Source organism: Ambystoma mexicanum, chromosome 9, assembly GCF_040938575.1.
Source record: "Ambystoma mexicanum isolate Mex_15411 chromosome 9, UKY_AmexF1_1, whole genome shotgun sequence".
NCBI classification, from domain to species: domain Eukaryota; kingdom Metazoa; phylum Chordata; class Amphibia; order Caudata; family Ambystomatidae; genus Ambystoma; species Ambystoma mexicanum.
The window spans coordinates 1,080,264,759-1,080,291,496 of NC_090931.1; the positions used below are offsets into that span (position 1 = coordinate 1,080,264,759).

At 46.0% G+C, this 26,738-nt stretch overlaps 1 protein-coding gene across 1 annotated transcript in view; it reads left to right on the forward strand.

The window, feature by feature from the left end:
• The window catches only part of CYTIP (cytohesin 1 interacting protein), a 181,678-nt gene extending 155,998 nt beyond the window's left edge, over positions 1 to 25,680 (forward strand). The window contains exons 7-8 of the mRNA XM_069616405.1: positions 15,630 to 15,696; positions 25,012 to 25,680. Coding sequence (XP_069472506.1) covers positions 15,630 to 15,696; positions 25,012 to 25,490 — 546 coding nt within the window. The 3' untranslated portion in view covers positions 25,491 to 25,680. The remainder of the gene's footprint in view (positions 1 to 15,629; positions 15,697 to 25,011) is intronic.
• Positions 25,681 to 26,738: the final 1,058 nt, after the last annotated feature.

The window sequence follows — 26,738 nt, forward strand, 5'->3', positions numbered from 1 at the left end:
ATGCACAAATTCTTAAATATGCGATGCAAATCTATAACATTGGGAATAACAAGTAATAAGGTATACTTAGGATGTCACTGCAGTATTGAAATAAACATTCAGCACTATTAGATACCTCCAGGAGCGTTCACCCAAATCCCACAATGTAATTTTAATACCCAAGATGTCAGAATGGCTCAGGAACACATTTTTAATCTTAGACCTAGGAAACACCCATCAGCCACTAATACAACCCCTGATGGGCCTTCCTCTTGGGTCTTTCCTTACGGGCTCGTACATAATTGAAAACTGTCTACAAAAGGAGTATCTAACATTAAGGTTTCCTGTAGGCAGATCAAGTCTGCTGATTTCCAGGTGGCATCATTGCCACAGAGGTGGTTGAACCTGCATGTGTTCCATGAGAGGAACCTGATGGAATGTTCATGAAGAGAATTTATGAGGTGAGACCAATCATATGTCAAGAAGCGCTTCTCTGAGCAGGGACAACCTGTACCCTCTGTGCTTGATGTATCCAATTTTACATTAATAATCAGGGGTTCACTGGGATTACAGTCGGACCCACCACCTCTACCTGCAGCATGAGCGATGATGTATCCACCCAGTGTTCAGTCAACTGACAGCCAAGTTTAACAAATTTGATTAGTCTGCCACCACTAGGTTTTTAATTAACAGGGAATAGAAGCCTACCTTTACCATGTGCATCTGTCTTAAACCAAGGAAGACAATTCTGGCAATATCTTTGGATATTAATGAATGTAGAGTAGGGATTTCTCTAAACAAAGCTAAGATATATCGCGATTGAGAGGATAGAGTTCCTTAACCTTAAAAGTGTGCTTCAGGCACAATTAAAATAAATCATCCCCTGTGTGCGCTCCAAACTCATTTGATTAGGCACCTTAGCCTCTTCCTTCCAAGGCAATTTAAATGTAGGGCCTTGTTCAGGCGTTGGGGGGCACAATGTTGATTAGATACCAGGCAGCTATAATGCGGAGGCTGAAGTACATGCCGCCTCCTATCTTCTAAAGTACAAAAGTGTGAGGATTCCTGCACAGCCACTGGGGATTTTAAGTTAGATTGAATAAAAATGGCGGCTATTGGTTGTAAGGCCACCAAAGCTGAGGAAGGCGCTGAAGTAGAGGAATTACCTACCCTCTCTCAAGTCCCTCACCAACAGCTGGCGTCGCAACCAAGGGGTCAGGTTTTGCAAGGTGGGAAGGATCACACTCATCATCCTCAAGCCCAGCTGGTTAGGTAGAAATCGAGGTTAGGTCCAAGGAATCAGCAGTAGTGACTTTAAAGGTTTAGCTTTTAAATATGTGGTGATTAGTGATTTGATCTTATTTACTGAGCAAATACGAGAGTTTTGCTTAATACCCTTGCCATTCTTACGGTTGACTACCAGTTTCGGTTTATGAGTAGTAACTGGGACAGTTTTCTGAACAACTAACAAACCCGAAGCATCATAATCTTCAGAAAAGACTTCTATCTGCGCTTTAAACAAGCCTTAACATTTAAAAGACTTTTTTTGTTTCCAAGAAGGCAATATATTCGCTTTTTTAGCATTTTGGGACTTTTTTTCTTTTTAGCCAGTTCAGTGCCAGCAAAAACCTCAGAAGAATTAACGCTTAAAGACAGGCCCTCACAATTACTCACTGCGGGGGGACAGTTACCACCATCTGATGACATTGATTGAACCCCCACTGGTGTCATAGGCTGTTTTACCATACAATGCACCTAATTTATCCCCAAACCCACGATCGACGACAAAGGATGTTTGACAGACAGCGGAGGTTACATCTTTCTGAACAAACCCTCCACCATATTTATCACGGATAGAATCAGGCATTCCCAGCATGGTTATAAAACCTAGCTGTCCCGATATACAATTGGAGGAGGTCCAGCTTTACAGATCTACCTGGAGCTTTATGACAGTTCCTTTTATCCAGGATGTTGACTCTGTTTTGGACTTCCAAAGCTCTTCAAATCATACAGAGAAGCAAAGGTTTTTTGACCAGCCAGCTCCAAACTCTTCACCATGTTCGTCTCCTATGTCCCATGATGCTCCAACACATCAACACAAAGAGTGAACCTCGCCCCTGTGTCTTGTCCAAGCTCCTCAGGGTGGTCAGGATGTGCCTATCATTGATGCTTTTTCTTTCCCTGTACTATCTAGGATCCTTGATTCCATGGATAGAGGCCATGATCTAACCCTACAACAGGGTTTTTAAGATCTGCCTTCTGGCAGTACAAAGAAAAAAAGAGACTCCGGACAGCAATCCACTGGCTCAGCTTCAGCTTTGATCACACGGAACACACTATTGGCCAGACAAAGGCCATCCCTGTTTGCCCTGCACCCTCACTTTCATCCAGGCAGGGGAGAGGGCACGAGCCCTGACCCCTCACCTGTAAACACTGAGGACCCACGAGAAGCGACCACACCAGATCGAGGCCTACAATCAGCAGCTTCCACAAGGCAGGGTAAGGCCCCTTTGCCTATCGTGCACCAGAAACCAAAATCGGGGCATTTTATTTACTACTTCTGGCCCTGAACTTCAGAAGCTGTCCCTGCAATCGAGAACAGCTGATTACTGAAAACAAAATGCCGGGCGCTGCACGGCTTCAAAACGAGGCTTGAATACATTGCTTAGCAACGCCTCGTAGTCTCTCCCTTTTACAATCAACATCCGCTGGCAGGTGGAAAGCCGGCGATGAAGGCCAGACAAAGGCCATCCCTGTTTGCCCTGTTCGCCATGGGAGCATCGGAGCATGCAATAATCTGGTCATTCATAGCCCCGCCCTAAAATTTGGAGGCGGCAGCCGATCACTTTCTTCAAAGAGCCTATCTGCAACTGCATGCTACATCGCACAGACCCCCTGCAAAACTGCGTTCTCGAGGTTATGTAAGTACATTACCTCTACCTCAACAATCAGTCATCAGTTTCGAGTGGTGACACAAACTCCTCACTCTTTCGACACTTTTGAGGCTCCTGATTCCCCAGAGCCTGCATCTCCTAATACTTTCCATCATCGCCTGATATATTAACCATCTCGAACCCCTCACCGGTTCTATACACCGCAACTAAGCCGCTAGGCATACTGTCACTATCGCCTGTGAAAGTTCACACCGACCGGCACAACCACGTTTTACTAGAGTATCAGAGAATCGCCTCGAAACGTATACGCATTGCTCATTATCAAGTGCCATTGAATAAGATGATAAAATAGCCTATGGTCTCTAATAGACCACATCTGATTTGTGTTGTGCCTTATGGTCGCTAATAGACCACATCTGATTTGTGCTGCGCCTTATGGTCGCTAATGGACCACATCTGATTTGTGTTGTGCCATATGATCGCTAATAGATCACATCTGTTTTGTGCTGTGCCCTATGCCCTATGGTCGCTAATAGACCACACTTGATCCGTGTTGTGCCATATGGTCACTAATTTCCCATACTTGATCCGTGTTGTGCCTTATGGTCGCTAATAGACCACATCTGATTTGTGTTGTGCCTTATGGTCGCTAATAGACCATACTTGATCCGTGTTGTGCCTTATGGTCGCTAATTGACCATACTTGATCTGTGTTGTGCCTTATGGTCGCTAATAGACCACCTCTGATTTGTGCTGCGCCTTATGGTCGCTAATAGACCACATCTGATTTGTGCTGTGCCATATGATCGCTAATAGACCACATCTGTTTTGTGTTGTGCCCCATGGTCGCTAATAGACCACACTTGATCCGTGTTGTGCCTTATGGTCGCTAATTGACCACATCTGATTTGCGTGGTGTCCTAGCCTCTTACGCTATGCATTATAGTCACTGTCTGCTTGCCTTATCTAGGTGCCCTCAGTCCCTACATCTTAGCCCTGTTGGAACAGGCACACCTAGACGCCTCCCACGCTATTCACTCTAGACAATGCCCATCCGTGCCTCATTTACTTGTGCCCTACTAGTGAATGGTGCCTAGACCCTACAGACCTAGCCGCACAGCCTAGATACAACTTCTGACACTAGTACCTTGACGGCTAGTTATCCGAGTCCACATACACCAAGTGACAGTGCCAGCTAACAGCTATAGCTTCGCACTATGCCTAGCTCATTCAACATGTACTTTCTAATGATCATGGTCACACTGCACACTTCCCCCCAGATATAGCCACACCGAAGCACCCCCTTGCAAGCCAGCTCTCGCGTCCTTACTCACGTTACCCAAGTCACATAACCACTCTGGCCACATCAGCCTCGTGCCCCTGGCCATGCCATGCCAACTAGTCTACACCTCTCAGCCTACCCCAACGCACGAGAGAAACCTTAAATTACGCGCCAGACTTAACAAATTCTATGAACCTCTTAGAAGATCCCTCCCCACTATAAAACGCACAATGAAAGACCAACACATTAGAACATGCACTGCACCCCTTCAATCTCCCCCGTCAATGAATACAAACATGTTTAAGACAAAGACCAATTCATCTAACTCGGCCACAACGATAAACGACCTTAAAGGACACTCCCTAAAGGGAGCACTCCTTAATGTAAGATCCTTAGTGGCACACGCCATTGACCTAGCTGACTTAATCACAGAAGCCAATCTAGACTTTATTGCTATAACTGAGACTTGGCTACACAATGCAGCAGGCCCTTCGCTTATGTTGGCCATTCCTGATGGTTACACCATATCTAGGCAGGACCGAGAAGGCTCCCGTGGAGGCAGAATCACCATTATATCTAAAATAAACTTATCATTACGCCTAGTCCCCACCACAACTATGCAATCCTGCGAAACTCTCACTGCCAAAATTCCCATAAACAACTCCCAAACTCTCTCAATTCACCTAATTTATAGACCACCGGGTCCACTTGGAACTTTCGAGGAGGACCTGCACAGTCTCCTGGCCAACAATACCAAAACTACTTCCCAATTGCTGATATTAGGGGATTTTAACCTTGGCTTCAATGACCAGATACCCATGCTGCCACTATTGCCAATACCCTCCTTACCATAGGACTTACCCAAAAGGTTAGCACCCCCACACATGCTAAGGGTAGAATACTTGACTGGGTCGCGGATTCCAACTGCTCAGCCATAGTGTCCTCTATTACGCCCCTCTCCTGGACAGACCACTCCTTGGTGTCCTTTAATTTACTTACTACCAAACCACCCATCCCTGACCTACAGACAGCTCCACCATGCCCCACAAGAAACAAAAAGAATATTACAGTAGATAATATTATTCCCCTGATCCTTTCCACCTTAAATGCACCTTAAATGCACTGCCAGACAACCTTGACCCTAGTACATTGGTCAATGAATTCAACAACATTATGTGCACCACTATGGACAAAGTCGCCCCTCTCAAAATGCGAACAAGCAAACCCAAGGCACATTTAAACAAGTGGTACACGCCAGAACTTAAGGCAATGCGCCTAATCAAAAGAAAATGTGAATCTGACTGGAAACTATGAAGAGAATAAAGTCAATTTAACTAATATCTCTCGGCACTACAAAAACAAAATCTGTCTAGCGAAACATAATTCTTACAATGTTCGCATTGCCAATGCCAATTCAAGTATGAAGGAACTCTTCTCCATCTTGGAAGAACTCGAGTCCCCCATTGCCACACCAGATACCTGCATTAAAGACCAGACCTGGTGTACAGATATCCAAACTGCCTTAGCAAATAAAATCACCACACTGCAAAATAAAATCCAACTAAAAAAAGACTCCCTAAACCTCACAAGCAAGCTACCTCTTAACAACATCATCCACGACCTAACCAACAAATTCTTCTTCACCAAAACTACCATCTTAGAGGTAGAGAAAATCATCCTATCCCTCAAACCGTCGAACTGCAAAGGTGACATCTGTCCAGCACAACTAATAAAAGACGCTGCCAGAGACCTCTCACCGTTCATCTTAAAATTGATCAACTCCTCCTTCGCCACAGGCAAAATCCCGGCGAACCTAAAACAATCATGGGTGCTCCTACTTCTCATGAAGCAGACTCTTGACCACCTCATCCCCACTAATTATCGGCCCATCACTACCGTACCTTTGCTACTGAAGATACTAGACAAGGTTGCCTACACACAAATTCAAAGACACCTGGAATCTAACAACCTACTAGGAGCTAGACAATCTGGATTCCGCCCACTCCACGGTACTGAAACTGCACTCATTGATCTAAAGACCCAAATAGACGAACTGAGAGATCAAGGTAAGACGGCACTCCTCCTTCTACTTTATCTCTCAGCTGCTTTCGATCTGCTGGATCATAGGGTCCTCTGCAAACACTTGGACACTGCTGCACACTTCTCCACGCAGGCCACCAAATGGATTGAATCCTTCTGAGCGAGAGAACGATGAGAGTCTTCTCCTCCTTGGCAGCAGCCGACCCTCTTCCAATCACGTGCGGCGTCCCTCAAGGCTCCTGTGTTTCACCAACCTTGTACAACATATTCACCAAACCCCTCTTCGATGATCTGGACCTCCTAGGTATCACCTACACTAACTATGCAGATGATACACAGATTCTCCTCCCGCTTTCTGGGGATTACAGCGAGGACGAGGAGTTGGTGAATAGGGTGTACCTCATTATTCAGGCATGGATGGCATCACATGGCCTCTGCCTGAATGATGATAAGACTGAACTGATCATTCTGGGCACACAGGCTAATGTCAACAAACTAGGCAAGGAATATTCCACGTTTAACATAGATGGCAATAGCATTAAGGTTTCGAGCGAAGTAAAAACATTAGGCTTCTATCTTGATTTCACCATGTCGTGTGCCAAACAAGTCAACTCCCTAGCCTCCACGACAGCCTATACCTGCAAATTAATAAGAGCAGGTAAACCCTTTTTATCTAACAACAGTTGCATGATCCTAGCGAGAGCCCTAATACTATCACAACCCGATTACTGTAATGCCCTTTACAGTGGCGCCAATAAAACTATCACCAAAAGGCTACAAATCCTACAAAACAACGCCCTTAGAGCTGCCTTAGGCATAAATAAAAGGGAACATATCTCCTCCACTAGACAACAATACAAATGGCTCTCCACCAACAATAAAATTCACCTAAAAATGCTTTCCCTGACGCATAAAGCTCTCAATGCCGCCCCCATCTACTTGATGGACAAAATAAAAAGAAAAATCTCCAGCAGACCTACAAGAACTCCTAACTCTAATTGCCTGGAAATTCCAAGATTTAAACTTGCCAAAATTGGCGGCACAAGCTTCCCTGTGCTAGCCGCTAAATGGGGGAATGCCCTGCCACACAACCTTAGAGCAGATCAACCCTTCCCTCACTTTAGAACAAACCTTATCAAACACCTCAATGACAACAACATTTGAGGCCTGGAAGTTTTAATTTGTGTTATGCTACTTATCTGAATGTATATATGTACTATCTAAGTTTTGTTACTATTGTACATTTTTAAATATGCAACACTGTAATTTGCTGTAACGTTGTAACTTCTTCGCAACATTGTAAGCTTCGCACATTCTGTTCACTGCGCCCGGTTGCCCCTGGGTCTGGCGCGCAATACAAATAAATAAACAAACAAACAAACACTGCGCACATCACGTGCTCCGCGTACAACAGGGTTTTTAAGGTCTGTCTCCTGGCAGTAGAAAGAAAATAGAGACTCCGGACAGCAATCCACTAGCTCAGCTTCAGCTTTGATCACACAGACCACACTGTATTTGAGTATGCACTTAGGAAGTTGACATATGATGGTGGCAGGTTACCATCACCTGCGCATGCAGGTTTGTACATTAAAGTATGGTAGAGGTCAGGCAGTGGGTAGAATACCTCCCTGGTGATGGGCCTGTGGCTTTTCTGTAACTTAAAGAAAAGGTATCTCACTGACACCAGGCACATACAACACTTAATGAGGGGAAGCACAACCCTAGTAGTGTTGTATTCCTAAATATGAATGCCTCGAAGTTCCCACAGTTGCGAACATGACTAAAAAGTCTTTGCGCATGAGCATCCTATTATCACACATAACTCCATAATTGTAATGTTCAAGAGAAGCTTGTCAGAAGCGGCCAACATGTAACTTGTGGTGTGGCTTGATGAGTGACTGTGTAGACTTGTAGACTTGAGGACGCACCAAGGTGCTATTTGCCTGGAGGTATTTGATATGGAGAACATCTAGATTCCAGTTGAGCATTAAAAGTAAGAGCTCAGTGTTAGAAGGGCAATAACTTTAATATGCCCACTGCATGTAGGGAACATCAACTCCGTAGCACGGTAGGGGTGGCCAGTAACCCGAGCCCTTTCAACTAAAAACACAACCAAGACAAATAAGAGAGGTAAATTGCAGCTCAAACCGGTAGTGGCTGCAGCTGGAATTAGGTTGTGTACTGGAGGAGGACGCTTTGAATAATAAAAATAAGGGTAAAATGACTGCTTATTCCAAGCTAAGGAACAAAACATGAATGGGGTGCAAATACCAGAATAGCTGATTGGCCCAAATAATATTAACATACCTTGCCATTCAGAGATGTCTGTGGGTTATCCCATTGACAACAATTTACTTTTAAACCTGTGCCTAAGTCTTGTAGGATTGTTTTTCGTGTTTTGGGAGCACAAGCGCAGCACCACTGCGCAGGATCAATGTATAGCATGTTTTTTGAAGTGCAGCGCCACTGCATGGATTTGGTGCATTGATATAATGTGGTACAGCAAGACATGTGTTATTGAGCATTTTTATGCAGCGCCACTGCATGGGTTTAATGCAATTGCTTCAAGCTATGTGTTGCCAGTACAACATATGGATATGTAAATGAAGACAGGCTACACAGGTTAAAAACAAACCATTTTTCTCATTTAAAAGCGCATTTTATTTTTCATATTCAAAATGCACACAATTTTTTCTTTTCATCTGAAATGCCTATGTTGCAAGAGACACATTTGAAGATTAATGAACTAATATAATTAACCCTATTAACATGATTCTAACTTCTTAATAATATAATGGGCCTCATTCCGAGTATGGCGGTAAGGGATAGCGGCCACCGGTAACGAGACCGGTGGCGGTAATCCCTTACCGCCATACTCCGAGTTCCCTCTGCGCCCTCGCCCTTAACGCCTGCTTTGAGCAGGTGTTAAAGTCGAGGGTGCAAAGGGGCCTCCAAGCCAATAACGGTGACCGTAATGAACGGTCACCGTTATTTGCATCTTCCCCATTCCCATTGAGCCCTATGGGGGCTCATTTGGGAATGGGGAAGAGCCTTGGTGAATGGGGAATTACCACCCCGCCAACCTTGGAATGGGGCGGTGATTCCGCCATCCACCAAGGCGCTGCCGTTCCGGGTACGGCGTCAACCAAGGCGTTAATAGCGCCATTGGTTAGCGCCGTACTCGGAATGAGGCCCAATGTGTTCTTCACTGCAAAATGAGGCAGGCTGAAACTCATTTCAGACTGTGTGCAGATTTTTTTTTTCTCTCTTCTGGTTTTTCTGTGCTGCTTTGTCCATAGTAGTTGCAGGAAGCAAGGATTCGAATAGCAGGAAATCAGTTTTGTTACAGTTGCTTACTGTAAAAGATTTCTATTGTGTGCAGAGGGTGGATAGGGCATGATAGAATTTTATTGGTTAGGATCCTTTGGTAGTAGGTAACCAGAGTTTTCTTGTATAATCTCGGGGAAGAAGCTGGGGAGAGGACATCTTGACACAGCTCGGAGAAGGACTGGGTTGATAGCTGGGGATGCCTGATTCCTAAAGCAGATTCAACTTGGTTGCAGAGACTGGGATTTCCAGTCAACAAGTCCCAGTTTGAGTGACAGCAAATGCTTATCCTTGCTGGGTGAACACATCCAGAAGGCGACCAGCCGAAGAATTTCACATGCTGAACAGATTAGGTAATTATACATTGCAAAGTACGGGGGCAGAGTGTGTGAATGCGTAACTATTCAGTCAGTGTAGAAGAAAGAATTCCAGTGTCTTATCAACAGGTTTAATGTTGCAAATTAGACTATTCTCGCCGCTCACAGATAATGTTGTTACTGTGCTATTTCATTTATTTCTGTAAAAAGGGTGAGATCGTGTTTAAATCCATTTTTATAATACACAAAAATATCTGAAAGCAGACGGGTAGTGTGTTTTATTTTCTCCTTCCTTTGTGCATTTACCAATACAGTGCTGATGATATGGGGAGATGTTTAGACAGTGCAATTGTCATTTTTAAGGTAGCTAAAAATAAGACTTGGCTGCAGCTGTGTGCACAATTTCATTCAGTATGAGCAATTATAACTAACTGTGTGTGTTATAGCCGGCTGCCGGAGGTCAATGAGTCGGCAGAAAGAGAGGCCCTGGACATAGCTCACCAAACGTAAATAAGTTGGTGATAAACACCACATTTCATTTTTAGTGTGCCACCATGGGCAATTTCTCACTGAATTATTTACAACAGCGAGCTAACATGTGGTATTTAACACCAACTTATTTACGTTTGGTGAGCTATGTCCAGGGCCTCTCTTTCTGCCGACTCATAGACCTCCGGCAGCCGGCTATAAAGTCCTTGAGAGCTCACGGCCCAGATTAGCTAGCTAATAGTGCAATCAAGAGTGAACCATTGGGCTAGATGCTTATTGTGCATAAGATATTTTAGTCCATTTTGGAGACTGGGGAAGTGTTGCATAGCTGTACTAAATCTGTACTGATTTCGGTCTTTAAAAAGGAATCCTGTGAAGAAACTGGGAACTATTGCCTTCTTGCAATGATTGACACAATGGCTAAGCTTTTGTCTAGTTTCTTGTTAGAGAGAGTAAATAGCCGGGTAGATGAGAGGAAAGTCCTTACTATACAGCAAACTGGCTTCAGAAAGGGTGTTGGCCCCCCGGTAAATCTATGGACATTCATGTTTTTGATTTACAACCCGTTGTTGACTAAGGATGTTCCTCTGTACATCTGTTTTGTGGACTAAAGCCATGCTCTTAACACGGTTAACCTTCACCTTTTATGGCGTGTGGGTGCTCAATCCGATGTTATTACATTTTGTTAAATACCTGTACACAGACACCTCCGTCCTGATAAGGGTGAATCACGAGTGCCTACTTAGTTCCACAATTAACATGAATTATGTATTGAAGCAAGGTTGCAGTATGGCACCGGTGATGTTTAATTTATATGTTGCAAATCTTCAGGAACACATAGTCATTTTCAATGCACCAAGATTGGCCTCCAACGTAGTTTAACTGCTTTATGTTGTCATGCTGATAAAAATGGTCTTAACATAAATCGTAAGAAGACAAAAGCCATGATTGTTAATCCTCACAGAAAAGAAGTACTAATTTTAGTGGAGTCTTAACAAAGAGTCAATAGAAGTTATTAAGAAGTATATCTATTTAGGTGTCCCTATCACCTCTCTGAATATTTGTACTCTAGCTACTGTTATCAAGGGCAAAATACAAAAGAGAAGTAATGCAGTAGGAAAATGTGTGCCCAACCGGTGTTGATGCTCTACGGATGGTCTATGGCAGGTTTATAACACTATTATTATCTCTAGTGCGCTCAGTGGTCTGGAAATTCACACAATCAAGGAAACATCATGGCTAACTAAACTTGAAGGAAAGTGTTGGCACCCGACATTAGGTGTATCTCAATCCACCTCGATTGAGGCAATTTGTAGCGAGCTGGGGCTCTCCTCATTTATAATCCAGAAGAAAATAGCGACTGGAATGGTTATGTTGAAAATATTCATGGAACAGGGGAACACTGCCTCCTTGTACTCATATGTTAAAGAATTACTGAATACCAAACCCCCTTATATAGCAATAAAAACACCTTTTTTGACAACATTGGGTTTGTAATTATTTATCCCATAAATGTGGGTATTGCTGCTAGGGAAATGAAGCAGATGGCTTTGGTATGGGACAGAAACAACAACATGATGAAGTTAGGCAGAAGACTTATTTTGTAAATTATGTCAAACAGAGCTTCTTGATTAATGTTCCATGTAGCTATATTGTTATGTTATGTTATGTTATGTTATATACATTGATAAAGTACGACATATGCCAAAGGTATCTTGGCGCTGGAGGGTAGAAGGTGAAAAAAAAAGGGTACTAAAAAAGAAGAGTCTTCAGAGCATGTCTGAAGGCCAGATGGTTAGCGGTCACACGAAGAGCCAGAGGAAGATGGCTCCAGGCTTTGGCTGCTGTCACCGAGAAAGTGGGGCCGCCAGTTCGAGCGTGTCTGAAGCGAGGAACCAAAAGAAGTAGCACAGTCTGGGAGTGCAGGGAGCGGGTAGGTACATAGTGGACACATTTCTCCTGCAAATACTCTGTTCCTTATAAAAGGCCCAATGAACAAGGCACATGGATTTAAATAAGATCTGTTGTTTGATACAGAGCCAGTGCAGTTGTCTCAGGAGGGGGGCCATATGCAACCATGCCAGAGGGCGCAGTATTGCACGGGCAGCTGCATTTTTAAGCATTTGGATATGATTGAGCAGATATTGTGGTTGCCCATAGTACAGCGAGTTACATTAATCCACTGTACTAAGAACCAGTGCTCCTACCACTGGGGCATGAAGATGGCCTGGGATGAAGGGAAGAACCTTTCTCAAAGTCTGCAGTTTGAAATGACCGGTTTTGTAGATAGCACCCACTTGCTCAGTCATCGTCAGAGAGGATGAAAACTGAACTCCCAGATTTCTCACTGTAACAGAAGGTATTTGTCCCTAACACCAGGACCTCTGTTTTACTGCCATTAAGCTTGAGAGAATTGGTAGCAATCCAAGCACCTAAGTCTTCAACGCAGTTCCTAAAACGGGCTGTAGTGTCAGACCGGGTGAGATCCAGGCGTACCAGGATCTGCGTATCATCAGCGTAAGAATAGAATCGAAAACCGTGAGATAGGATAAGAAGAAGCACTGGACGGATGTAGATATTAAAAAGAAGGGGAGACAGAGCAGACCCCTGTGGAACTCCACAGAACAGTGTGACTGATTTCGAGCAGTAGGGAGGCAGGAACACAGATTGAGACCGATCGGTCAGGAAATCTGCAAACCAGCTCAGCACCCGGTTACCCACTCCCGTGTCCAACAAACGGGATATCAGGATAGAATGATCAACCGTGTCGAAAGCGGCTGAGAGGACGAGTAAGCGCAAGGCTCCCACACCGCCCTGATCAACTAAGCGGGTGAGGTCATCGAGTACAGAATTAAGAACTAATTTGGTACCTCTGCCAGGGCATGAATCCCAATTGGAAAATATCAAAATAACCTGAGGATTCCGTAAAAGGTGATAGAAGGGGGGAGACCAACGCCTCCAAAGTTTTCATCAGGGACGGAAGAAGGGAGATGGGACGGAAATTTGCTAGGACAGCAGGGTCAAGAGAGGGCTTCTTCAAGAGTGGAAGCACCTGAGCGTGTTTCAGGGACCCTGGTATCAACCCCTCTTGAAAAGATGCGTCATTTCAGTGATGATATCAGAGAAATGGCTTTGAGCATGTCTAGAGGGATAGCGTCAGCAGGAGATGCCTACTTGAGCCCATGAATGGCTTTCAGAATATTCTGCTCAGAGACCACTGGGAAAGAGGCCCAGGATGCACTAGGAATAGGAAGGTCAGGGAAAGATTGTTTATTAGCCATAGCATCCTAATTAACTTTGATATCTTCACATATGGTAATGATTTTGGAATGGAAGAAAGAGGAAGGAGATTCACACAGAGCTTGTGAGGGCTCGATCTAAGGGCCAGAATTAGTCGGTTTGGAGAGAGACTGCACTAGCTCAAAAAGCGCCTTAAGCTTATTGACAGCATCCTCAATCTTCCCACCAAAAAAAGGTTTTTTTGCGGCTAGAATTGCTTTTTGGTAGGTTGTTAGAGTGCAGTGAAAGATTGCTCTCGTATCCTTCGTATAACTGACCCTCCACTTACGTTCAGCTTGGCGACAGCTAAGTTTAAGTGTTCTGCGCTCATCCGAAAACCAGGGTTCATGCACATGGGCTCTTTCCTTGCCGTGCTTGACTGGCACAAGTTGGTCAACTATGGCTAGAAAGGACGCCCCCAGATTCTGCAACGTGCAGGAGTTAGGGGGAGCACAGTGAGAGAGAAGTGAGGCAGAAAGTGTGGAAAGATCTACCTTGCACCAATTTCTTTTCAATGTGGGCAACTTAAGGGGGCGCCTGACAGGGCCAGGAAGAGCAGCATTGAAAGAAATCAAATAGTGGTCAAACCAGAGTACAGGGCAAGAGGAAATAATGGCAATGAGTGACTTGGGAGCACAAATAAAGTCAAGTGTGTTGCCCAACTGAGTGGGCACTTGAAACAATTGAGGAAGATTGAGATCACTCATAAGAGAGAGAAAGTGTTCAACCTGGCTAGCTGAAGTGGAGTTGGTAGGCAGATTGAAATCCCCTAACACCCATAGGTTAAGATGGTCAATTTGAAGAGCCAATACCATGTCAGGAAAGTCAGTATAGAACATGGCATCCGCCCCAGAGGATTACTAACATGAACAATGCCAAAGTCAATAGATTCATCCTTGAACTGCCCACAATGGTTTTTCTGGGCGCATGGACCAACACTTCCCTGCAGGATTTGCAAGACGGACATTGAGACTGCATGGCATTTGTTAACTGGCTGTTATAAGATGAAAGAGCTCTATAGAAGGTGTTTTATTGGTTAAATGGATATAGAGAATTTACTAAATAATCAGTCATGTGCTTACATCTACTCAGGGGTAGATCTGGTTTTGAATTTTAGCACACACCATGTGTGGCAATTTCTGAGAAGACTATTAACGTGTTTTAAAACTGTATTTCAGCAGATTTTAAACTCTGAATAGCTATTTTACTGATGTATTACTAATTGATTGGTTGATAGGAAATCTTTGGTTTAGGTCGATTTTACCGCAAACAAATGGTCATAATGACCAAAAGTTCTAAAAATGCTACCACCAAAGGTTCGAACACCAAAGGTTCGTACCTTTGGTGGTAGCATTGCAGGTAAGTACTGTGGTACTGTGTGGTATAGTGAGCGGGGTGTTGCGAGGGACACCCCCACAGAACACCCGTAAAAAAGAAAAATGAAAAAAACAGGGGAACACCGCAACACCCCGCTCACTATACTTCACAATATAGTGAGCAGGAGTTGTGGGGGACACCCCCTGCAGCCCCCGTAGTACTTGTTTTTGCATGAGAAAGGTGCAAACTTTTGATAGTTCGCACCTTTCTCATGCGAACGTTCCGACCGCTGCCAAATCAGCCGCGGTCAGATTACTCGGATTCAAATCTTTACTTCCTTTGAGGAAATAAATTTGTTTCCAGTTTTATTGATTGATGTGATGAATTGTTGTTTGTAGTGATGTTTAAAAATGTTCTCGTGTTTAGAAGTTATATTGTAAGCAACAAAAACATGTTAATAAAAAAATTAAAAGATTCCAAACAATTAGAGGGATCACTGGCTGCTAGTAACGCTAGCACTAATTATAGAAACAACACACGACTGTGTTGGTGCTAACCTTCTTGATGTGTACCTCTTGTCTAAACTCATTATATGTCTTCATTCACTGAAACTTTATGACATGGTTTAAATCTGCTTTTTCGACTTTTTTCTCAAATTCATTTATACAAGTAATTTATTACAAATATGTTTTTCATTGCTTCCAGCAAAAGCTTCATGAAAAATTGGTGGAGATGAAATGTCTGCTTGCACAGGAGCAACGCCTAATTCATGGTAAATTTGTTTTTTGGATTATAATTAGCCATTCAAGTAACAACGCATTTTAATTTCTTGTAATCTGAACGGCGATGAAGTTGATGAAATTCATGATGTCATCCTATGTTTTGACCACTGACCTGGGAACTTCAGAGATTACAATATTGACAGAGAAATATTCTTTAACTAAAATCATAATGTTAATTCTTCAGTAAGACATTTTTCTATCTATGATTACTTTTATAATATTTATGTTAAACATTCCCCTTCTATGAGACACCCTTTGCCGGCCTTATTTTCAGTCTAGATCCACTACTATCTGCAGTAAATGGCGGCACCATTAGAATGTATGTTTTCCAGCATCTGTGCTGGTAGATAGGTGCTAAATAAGGTGTTTAACCACTTAGTAAAATGCCACCTATCTAGGACATCATGCTCTGCTTACAATGATGGACACTGAGAAGAATTCTAAACCTAGAGTAGCAGTGGCAGAGCCTGATTGCAGACTCCTTGTTTTAAAGCGTAAAACTCATTGAGGTGCTGAAATACATAATACCATTGTTTGGATGAGGAAGAATTGAGCAATTCAAACTTCATTCCTGATAATACATACATGATTTAGAGGTTCATCATCCATTCATATGTTGAGTAATGATACCAATAGGTTAAGAACATGTATACATTCTTGCTACACTATCAAAGAGCTCCTTCACTTGCAAAGGGTATTGATTATTTAAGATCAGCCTCACTCGTAATGCCCACCAATAATTTCAACTAGTTGGACATCCACAGAGATCCTAAGCCTTCCTTTTTTATCCATTACCCTTGTTCACTGATGGTTTTACTATTTATTTTGTATGAAATGTTCATCAGCTTATAGAATCATACGAAATGAATTATGCCATCTGTCCCATCCTTGGCAGACCCAAATAGCTGCTGATATCCCAAGACAGTTTTTATTTTTTGTGCAGGCATATGTTGATGGGAGCCTGTTCTACTACACTAATCCTATGGGGGCCGAGCCAAGGCTACCCTGACTCCTCACCTAGGCAATGATCATGAAAACCAATATGGGAGAAGTTTTAAATAACTAACCTTTTGAAAGGCCTGCACTTTTCCTAGATGGGGAACACATCTCTCTAGATTTGTTATATGCAGTGCTAATCTAGGAAAGTGAAAGCAATCCCTCGTCTACCTGAGCATCCGCTATGTGCTAAAGGAACTCCATTCAGTTATATTTTCTCAGAGTCATATTGCATGTGTCAGAATATGTCACGAGGCCCATCCAAGGGGAGACACCACAAATTCAAAAAGGTTTAGGTCTATTTCAAAGAAAAATATTGGCCTTTTCTAATTTGACCACATTTTCGTTGTTCGTTTTTAAGTTAGAAAATGCAGGGGGAGACACCCACACCCCCACTTCCCTCCACCTTGACCTATTCCCTAACCCCACATCTATATTTAATTAAAATTGACTGAAATTCCTAAAGGATTCGAACAAAACAATTCGGTCCATACGGAAAAGGTCCATTGGGCCACGATCAGGTATGCTAATACCTTCAAAAACACTAACCCACCAGTGTATTTTACTAGAAAAATGCTAATAAAACTATGTTTTTGTGGAGAGAATCCATCACAAATAGAAGACAGTTCCCCCTGTATCTATTCAGAAGTTTTCTTGGGTGCCAGAATGTCTCCAATTGCATCATTCCTTATTTCTTTTGGAATGCCAGCTCTTCCTTCTCCATACACAATTCTATGAAGGTGTCTTATTATCAGTGAGCAGGTCAGAGCTGGTAAGGGGCACAAACTAATTCGAGCTTCTGCGAGAAAATCTGCAGTTTATAGTCTAGAATTGGGTTTTCCTGATCATAGTCAGTGAAAGGAGCAGGCTCCATAGTTGTTTTTGCTATTATTAGTATTATTGTTAGCAGTATTATATTTTATAGCACAAACCTAACTAGGGAGCAAAGGAGCAGTGTCCATATCAGAACAAAACACTGACAGCAATAATTTAACAACCCATCATGTAAGTATTAGTAGTAATTATCACAGTAATATATGCAGATGGTTGGGAGGTGCACAAGACAGGTTACACCAGATGTTGTCATTTTTTTCCTAAACTGAATGAGCCTTGAAGGAGTCTGGATGCCACCAGTTGAGACCCAGAGCACTGGAGCTTCACACGAGACAGACTGTTTCACAGATAAATACATAAATAAAACAAATAAAAAGTTGTATCTTTGTGAGCCATTCCAGTTTCCAGTGTTTTAATGGTCTTACTGTGAGATAACCAAATGCCATCCAATGTTTTTAATATGGCCATCGGGTATGCCAGCGTACCAGCTGTGGTTTTCTTGTAGGTTTGGCATGCAATTTTTAATCAGATCCTAGCCAAGATGTAGAGCCAGTGTAACCCAAATATGGTGGGGATGGTGTGGTCAAATGTCCAAGTGTCAGTGATGAGGTGAGCTGCGGTGTGGTGGGTGGCTTGATTGGGGCCAGGTTAAATATGAAGGTTAGACAGCATGACAGGCATCCCAGGCTCATTTGAGTGCACTCTGAAACACATCAGCTGACCTAGGTGCTGGATAAGGTACTTGATATATGTAGGGTTTGAAGGCTCACATATCCTAGTATTGAGCACACACCACAACTTGGGAAGAAGTGCTACTTTGCATGATTTCATCCATTACTATCCACACAATAGATATTTTAACCCCCAAGTCGTTTTCCTGCCAAGCTTGAAAGTTTGCAAGTCTTTGTCAAGCACAGGTACTCCTTCCTTAAATCCTAAAGTGTCCTACAATCCCAAATTCTAAAAATCCTGCTAATATTCAGAACTTTTCTGGCAGAAACAGGGTCTTCTCCTGTAATTTGTTAGTTTGCAGAACTAAGTTCGAATATATGACACAAAAGGAAAAGGATTGGGGAGGACTGATTTATGTCACAAACCACAAACATAGACACACAGACACATTTTGACTTTTTCAGAACATTGAGGGGCCAATTCATAGAATTCGGCGCACAAGTGGCGCACGCGGCTGGCGCACAGTGTGCGCATGCGAATCCCTGCGCCAGCCGCGTGCGCCAAAACCCATTTCCGCGCACAGCGTATTCATGGATTCCAGCCACCAAAACCAGCCGTGGCGCATAGTGGCGCAGCGACCTTGCAGCAGCGCCAGTTACGCCCCCAAGAACGCCTTCCGCGCAGGGAAAAGCCATCAAAATCCCCAATCCAGCGCAAAGGGCTGCGCTAACCCTGTACCAGCACGGCAAGCGGGCTACGTGTATTCCAGGGGTTCACGTGAAGTCACTCACACGATCGGGCCTGGGGGAGCGGGCTACGTGTATTTCAGGGGTTCGCGTGAACTTTTTCACGCGATCGGGCCTGGGGGAGCGGGCTACGTGTATTCCAGGGGTTCGCGTGAACTTTTTCACGCGATCGGGCCTGGGGGAGCGGGCTACGTGTATTTCAGGAGTTCGCGTGACCTTATTCACGCGATCGGGCCTGGGGGAGCGGGCTACGTGTATTCCAGGGGTTCGCGTGAACTTTTTCACGCGTTCGGGCCTGGGGGAGCGGGCTACGTGTATTTCAGGGGTTCGCGTGAACTGATTCACGCGATCGGGCCTGGGGGAGCGTGCTACGTGTATTTCAGGGGTTCGCGTGAAGTTCCACACGCGAATAGCCTGGGCGCGTGTATTTCAGGGGTGCGCGAGAAATTCTACACGCGAATAGCCTGGGCGCGTGTATTTCAGGGATGCGCGAGAAATTCTACACGCGATTTCAGCAGGGTACGTGTATTTCAGGGGTGCGCGAGAAATTCTACACGCGATTTCAGCAGGGTACGTGTATTTCAGGGGTGCGCGAGAAATTCTACACGCGATTAGCCTGGGTACGTGGATTTCAGGGGTGCGCGAGAAATTCTACACGCGATTTCAGCAGGGTACGTGTATTTCAGGGGTGCGCGAGAAATTCTACACGCGATTGGCCTGGGTACGTGGATTTCAGGGGTGCGCGAGAAATTCTACACGCGATTGGGCCTGTGCGAGTGGGGCAGTGTATTACGTGGGTGTGCGGGAAGTTGAAGAGGTGAATTGCCAGTGTGGGTCCCCCCAGGTCTCCCCTCTACCCCCTCCACGACCTCTGCAGGCAGCCCACACCACAGGGGACTACCCTGCACCCCTGGTCATGTCCCGCAGGCAGCACATCCACCATGGGCATGCCCCCCAGCCAAGCCACATGTCCCCCACCACCCCCACCCCCCAGCACTGTGGGGCACCTGCCAGCAGGCCCCCACCCATGTCCAACTCATGTCCCCCACCACCCCCACCCCCTAGCATTGCGGGGCACCCTCCACCAGGCCCTCGCCCATGTCCCATCCATGCCCCCCTGCACCTGGGTCCCAACAATCCCCAATCATGTCCGTAATGGCAATCCTCCCCTGCCAAAAGGCCCAACCAACTATCACATCCACCCACATATCAAAGGCAATTACATGTTACACACCCAATGTAAATAATGCAAATGAACACATGTCTGTCACACACAATGGCTGCAAGTGAATGTTAAAACACCCAACATGACATGCATGAAAGCAATGAGATGATACGACACATTGAAGGATGAAAGTAAAAATGTATTGAAAATCAACTAGAATGGAAATGAAATGAGAAAAACCACAAAGAAAAACAACAAAAAGAAGATGAATGTCCATGAAAAAAATCCAAAGAAGAACCATTTACAAGACAATCCCGGGTCCATGAGCCCAACCAAATGAAACCTAACTATGTCAACTAACTAAAAACTGAACTATATACAAAAAAGTGGCGCATTGTCCAATCGCAACCAAATAAAAAAAAAATTTCAAAGGAAACCTACCACTAACTATATAACTATATACAATGGCAGCGGGCAAGTCCTGCGGCTCACTCTGTGATGTTGCCGGCCAGGGCATCATCGAACTCCATGTCGATGTCCCGGAGGCGGGACTCTGTCCTGGCCCCGAGGTCTCGCAGGGTCAACCCCGTGTCCACCTCAAACTCCCTGCGAGCTTCCTCGAGGCACTCAGCCCACCTCAACGCCCGACGCATGGAGAACTCCGCCCTGACCATGGTGAGCCGCTCCTCTTCCGCCCGCTGCCGCTCCGCACCTATCCGCTGGACCAACTGCTCCCACACGGAAGACACTGCCATCCCAGGGTTCTCCTGCCCTCCGGCCGATGCCTGCCCCTCTGATCTTGATGGCCCCGAGCCATGATGCCTCCCACGTCGAGCCTGCTGCTGCCTCCGACGCCACTGCCTCTGCCAGCACGACGGCATCCAGGCTGATGGAATCCACCGATGCCGTCGTGCACGTGCCCTGCCAGATGATGCCGGCACATCCTCCATCTGCAGGGGGACAGTTGCTGGTGTGTCCACCCCTGCTGGACCTTCGACTCCCGACTGTGGCAGGGATGGGGTCCCCACCGAGCTGGCTGCGTTGGTCGGGGCAGGTCCACAGGGGGCCCTGGTGGCATCTGGGCCGGAAGACGGCATGGAGCACGACTGGCGCATAGCCCCCACAGAGGAGGAGAGGGTCGCCAGAAGGCCACACACATGTAGGAAACCCCCGACCATGGCGGCTCCCAAATGGTTCACGTACGCACGGTGCTCTTCGTGATGCTCCTCCCGGGAAGCATGCACCTCATCACGAATGCCAGCCGTGCGCAACGCGACACCAATCAGGACCCTCTCCACACGGCCAGGGGTCCCCTCGTCCGCAGGTAGAGGAGTGTCAGATGACATGGACATCTCCCCTACCTGCGGACGGGCCTGGGATGGGGCATCCCTGCTGGTGCATGGTGGTGCAGTCACAGTGTCAGGGACAGTGACATGCACAGGCACCTCCACGGCGACCTGTGCTGCCTCCTGCCCCTGGCCCTGGACTGCACCACTTGCACCAGCGGGGATGCCCCCACCAGGCCCCATGTGTGGCTCAGTAGCGGCCTCCTCCCCCTCTGTGGAAACCACCAACCTGGATGTCTCCACGCCGTCTTCCGCCGGTGCAAGCCCCTGTGGGGGCTCACCCACCCCTTCCGCTGCAGCCGTGGCAGCATCCCCGCCGCTCTGCTCCACAGCGCCTTCTCCGCCCTCTTCTTCACTTGCCACTGTGTAGAGGGAGACATAGAACACAAGCATCAGGGTACTGTACAATGGTCCCCTAGACAGGAAGCAACAGCAGATGAGTGGCACTGTCATACATCACTTCCATCATGTCCCTCCACAACACATGGGTCAGTGCAGGCAAAACACATACAGTAAGAGGCATGGCGCAGGCCATGGACATTGGCATACATGACCAAGGGACTCATGATTCATACAATGTTGATTTCAAACTCACATGCATCATGGGTCTTTCCATCACATGCACACACCTCACCGTAGTTCCATCCATCTGGCCTCGTACACCACAGACGCAGTGGATACAAGGATGACTAGGCTGCATCAGTGAATCTGAACATTGTCACAGACATGTGTCATGCATCCATGGCATTTACAAGTCACAGACACGCAGGTCAGACACACACACATGGACACCATATGTGTACATGGGACCAGCACCCATCCCTCACCCCCACCCATGTCCAGGAACAGAGACTGCCATGCTTCCATGTGTCCATTCCGCACAGAACCCCCCATGTTGCAATAGAACACATCACTGTACTCACATGCCTGACCATGATGTCCCTGCACACACACATACGTACATGGCCTATGTCACACATACAGGCAGGTATCAGACAACCACCACACTGCAACATGCCCTTTCTCACACAGCAATGCTTGGCCACTTACCGGCCAACTCCAGATGGGTCTGCCTCCGAAGGATCTGGGCGTGGAGCGCTGGGTCTACGCGTTCCAGGACCCTCATCTGGATGTCACTCAGGCGTGCCCGGCGCCCCTCCGCGAGGCGCCGGGCCTTATTGAGGGTCCTGGACCTCAAGTCCTCCCAGCGCTTCTTGATGTGCTTGATGTCGCGGGTTGCCACCCCCTCCGCGTTGATGGCAACCACTACATCGTCCCAGATCCTCTCCCGTCCTTCCTTGTTGGCGCGTGGTCTTCCGAAGAGGGCATCATAATGCCCCAGGACATGCTCCACCAGGACACCAACTTCCTTCTCACTGAAGCTGGTGGCCCTCTGCCTCTCTGGCTGGGGGTCGCCACTGGTCTCAGATGGTGCTTGCCCCGACATGGCGACCCCCGAGGCAGGCGTGGGTGGGCAACTGGGTCCTGGGGCTGGGCTGTGGAGCGATGGTATCCCAGTCGGGAGTCTACTGTTCCAGCAGGGGTGGACACAGCAACTGGACCCCTGCAGATGGCTGATGTGCAGGCACCAAATTGCAGGGCACGGTGGCAGCAGGCAGGCAGGCAGGCAGCAGCAGATGGCACGTGGGAGGCTGCTCGGGGCACTGGGGGGGCAGTGATTCGGCCTTCTGGGCAGGAGCGTGGTCTTCCGTGTGTATTCGCGTGGCCAGCTTGATACGGAGTGATTTGGCACGTGAAAAATCTGCACGTCAGCGTGTAATTCGAGGAAAGGCCCTTAGCGCGTAAGCGCGTCTGCACGCATACGTATTTTCATTGGACCAAAGGCCCTCAGCGCGTGAGCGCGTCTGTGACGTGACGTGCGAGGGTGTATCCCTCATTGCACGTGATGACAGAACACACGTAGATTTCAACCAATCGCGTGTGAAAGTTCACGGCACCCCGGAACACACGTACCCAGGCCTATCGCGTGTAGAATTACTCGCGCACCCCTGTAATACACGTACCCAGCCCAATCGCGTGTAGAATTACTCGCGCACCCCTGTAATACACGTACCCAGCCCAATCGCGTGTAGAATTTCTCGCGCACCCCTGAAATACACGTACCCAGCCCAATCGCGTGTAGAATTAATTGCGCACCCCTGTAATACACGTACCCAGCTCAATCGCGTGTAGAATTTCTCGCGCACCCCTGTAATACACATACCCAGCCCAATCGCGTGTAGAATTACTCGCGCACCCCTGTAATACACGTACCCAGCCCAAGCGCGTGTAGAATTTCTCGCGCACCCCTGAAATACACGTACCCTGCTGAAATCGCGTGTGGAACTTCACGCGCACCCCTGAAATACACGCGCCCAGGCTATTCGCGTGTGGAACTTCACGCGCACCCCCGGAATACACGTACCCAGCCCATTCGCGTGTAGATTTTCTCGCGCACCCCTGAGATCCACGTACCCCGCTCAATCGTGTATTTGACTTCCCGCGCGCCACTTTTTTGATGCGCTGGGACTCTACCGCCTGCCTTCGTGTGGCGGCCGTGTTTCAGCTTGTGCGTGTCTTTGCCTGTGCGTGGCTTTGCCCTATTCGATTCCATGAATACGTGTGGTTCGAGTGCGTGTGGGCGTTCCGTCTGCTTCCCTGCAGTACATCCCCAGTTACGCCCTTATTTTCCCGTGTTGTTCCCCATTCCGCGCGTTACGCCCCATGTCCCGCCCACTTTCTGGTGTGTGCGCTGAGGTTGTGCGCTTTCACTGTGCGCGTCGCGCACGCCTTTCGCGATGTTGCAGTGACTTGTGCGCCATGCATGGGTTTGGCGCACATCCCGCGGTGAACACGCGCAGGGACTTCCATGAATCGCACGCGTGCGCGTGCGCCTGTTTTTTTCCGCTTGCGCCTGCTTGCGCCTGCTTGCGCGAAGATTTTCGGCGCACGTTTGTTCCATGAATCGGCCCCTAAAGGTTTTAGTAACAGTATTCATGCAGAAATGTTGCCACAAAGCATTTTTTTAAATAAATGTAGCAATAAATAAATCTATTAAATTACATTAGTGTACATCTGTGATTCACACTTACCAATAGTCAGATAAATGGCAATAGCAACACTGTGTTTTTAAGCAATGCAACTCATCACTTATGGAGGTAGGCATAGGAATCAGTTGGAGAGTTACCTTAGCACTAGACCTAATGGTATAATGGAGTGTGGGACCTACGGAGAGTGGCTGGAGATAAAGGCTCACATGAACTAATAGTATAGATACCTAATGCTACTGGCAACTAATGTAGTTTATCTGTTAAAAATGCCAATTATACTTGAATGTCTAACCACCAATTGTATGTGCATATATTTATTTAGTTCAAATGATTATACATTGTTCTTTTGAATGCTCCAAAATCATATTTTTATTGTCCTAGATACAGAATCTTCCTGTATTTAAACTTCCAAAAATTGTTTTGATATCATCAGGGTGACTTCTTCAATAACAATGTTTGACCAAATCTAAAATGTTGTTTTCTTTATATTTCCCAGATTCTAAGAGTGATTGCAGTCTTCATGATTCTTTTGACATGCTGGACATAGGTTTCAGAAGCAGTCCGTCTTCCACGAGTTCAGCATTTCTGAACAAGCACAGATTTTCGAGTGACAGCAGCTATAAAAGTAGACTTAGCTCCATGACAGAGGACAGCGAGGATACTTTCTACCAGAAGCCGGTCTTTGACGACTCGGCTAGTGAGACGTTCAGCCGGCAAACCAGTGAGGAGGATGAATGTTTCTTTGCAAAGGAAAATGGCTCCTCGCCAAGGAAGCCATTGCTAAGCAGGACCCGAAGCATCAGCGTGGCGAGCAGCGGCAGTGGTACTACGTCACCATTGTGGGACACATGTAGCCTCGCTAACGCTTTTGGCACACTCCCCAGGAAAAGCAGACGAGGAAGCGTTCGGAAACATATATTCAGGTTTATTCCTGGACTTCACAAATCTGTCCAAGAGGAAGAAAGCTGTGTTTGACAGTCAAAAATCTTTTGAAATGTATAAATGTTTCACACTCCAAAGCATTAGTACATATTTTGACCAGGTGAAAAGTTGGGGAAACTGATGTTATCAAACGCCTTGCATTTATCCCTCTCCCAATGCATGAGGATCAAAATTCATACCAATGTTTATCTTTCAGTTCTCATAAAAATATGTTTAAATCACATCAGGACTGCCTATGTTTTATAAATTGCGAGAAAATGCTATTCATAGTTCCAAACCGAGAAGAAAGGCCCAGGGAAAGTCTTTGTGTATTCGAACATACATCACATGTTTTGTTAGAGGGCATTCATTACCAAATAGATAGAATGCAACGTCTGCTCACTAGTTAGGAGTGATTTCTACTGGATCCAGTTTCTGGCACACAGATTTATGGACATATCAGGGAGGATAGCTCAAATGCAACAAGCTTGCTTTGAGAAAAATCCCGGGTTAGGTCATCTAAAGCTGCCAGCCCACCTTCTCCCCTCAGGTCATTAAATTCAATACCACATTATGGGTAATAATGACAGTAAAAAGTAAGTAACATCACCCTGAAATGGGATTCCTGGCGATAGTGGTGCTAGAAAAAAACAAGAGATACTGGACATCCATCTTGAACTGGTATAGAACATGTTTTTATTGACTCCAGGTGGATTCAGAAATGTTAATTGTGCTCCAATTATGATATATGTCATTTATTACACGCCTGTACACAAGTACAAAATTGTGTTTTTTGGGTTCGATTGGACTTTTTTAACCTGCAGAATTCCCTCTATATCCCTACGCTAGTATTATATGGTGCCAATGTCCAAATATTCATGTGGGAGAAATGGCCCTATAGAAACAAGTTATAATTGGTTTGGTTATGTGGGACTTCCAGCATCCAGCAGGGATGTCAGCAAAACGTCTGTAGGTCATGAATGTCACAACCATGTCCATCGGCCCCTTAGTTCCTTTAGGAATAAGTCATCAGTGCCTCTTCATACCAGCTTGCTAGCAGCTGCCTCTGCACTTCAGACCCTGTGGGGATGAGCAACACTTCATGGATATACAGGCCACATCACGAGTTTGGCGGTAGCCCTTAAATACGGCAGTAACCGCCGCATTTAAGGGTCCGCCCAATCACGAGTCTGACAACATTTACCCCTAGCGCTGAGCTGGGGGTAAATGCACCAACTTAACACCCATTTTCGTGCGCAATTAACGCGGTGCTATGAGCGCGTGCTAATTGCGCTGAAAAAG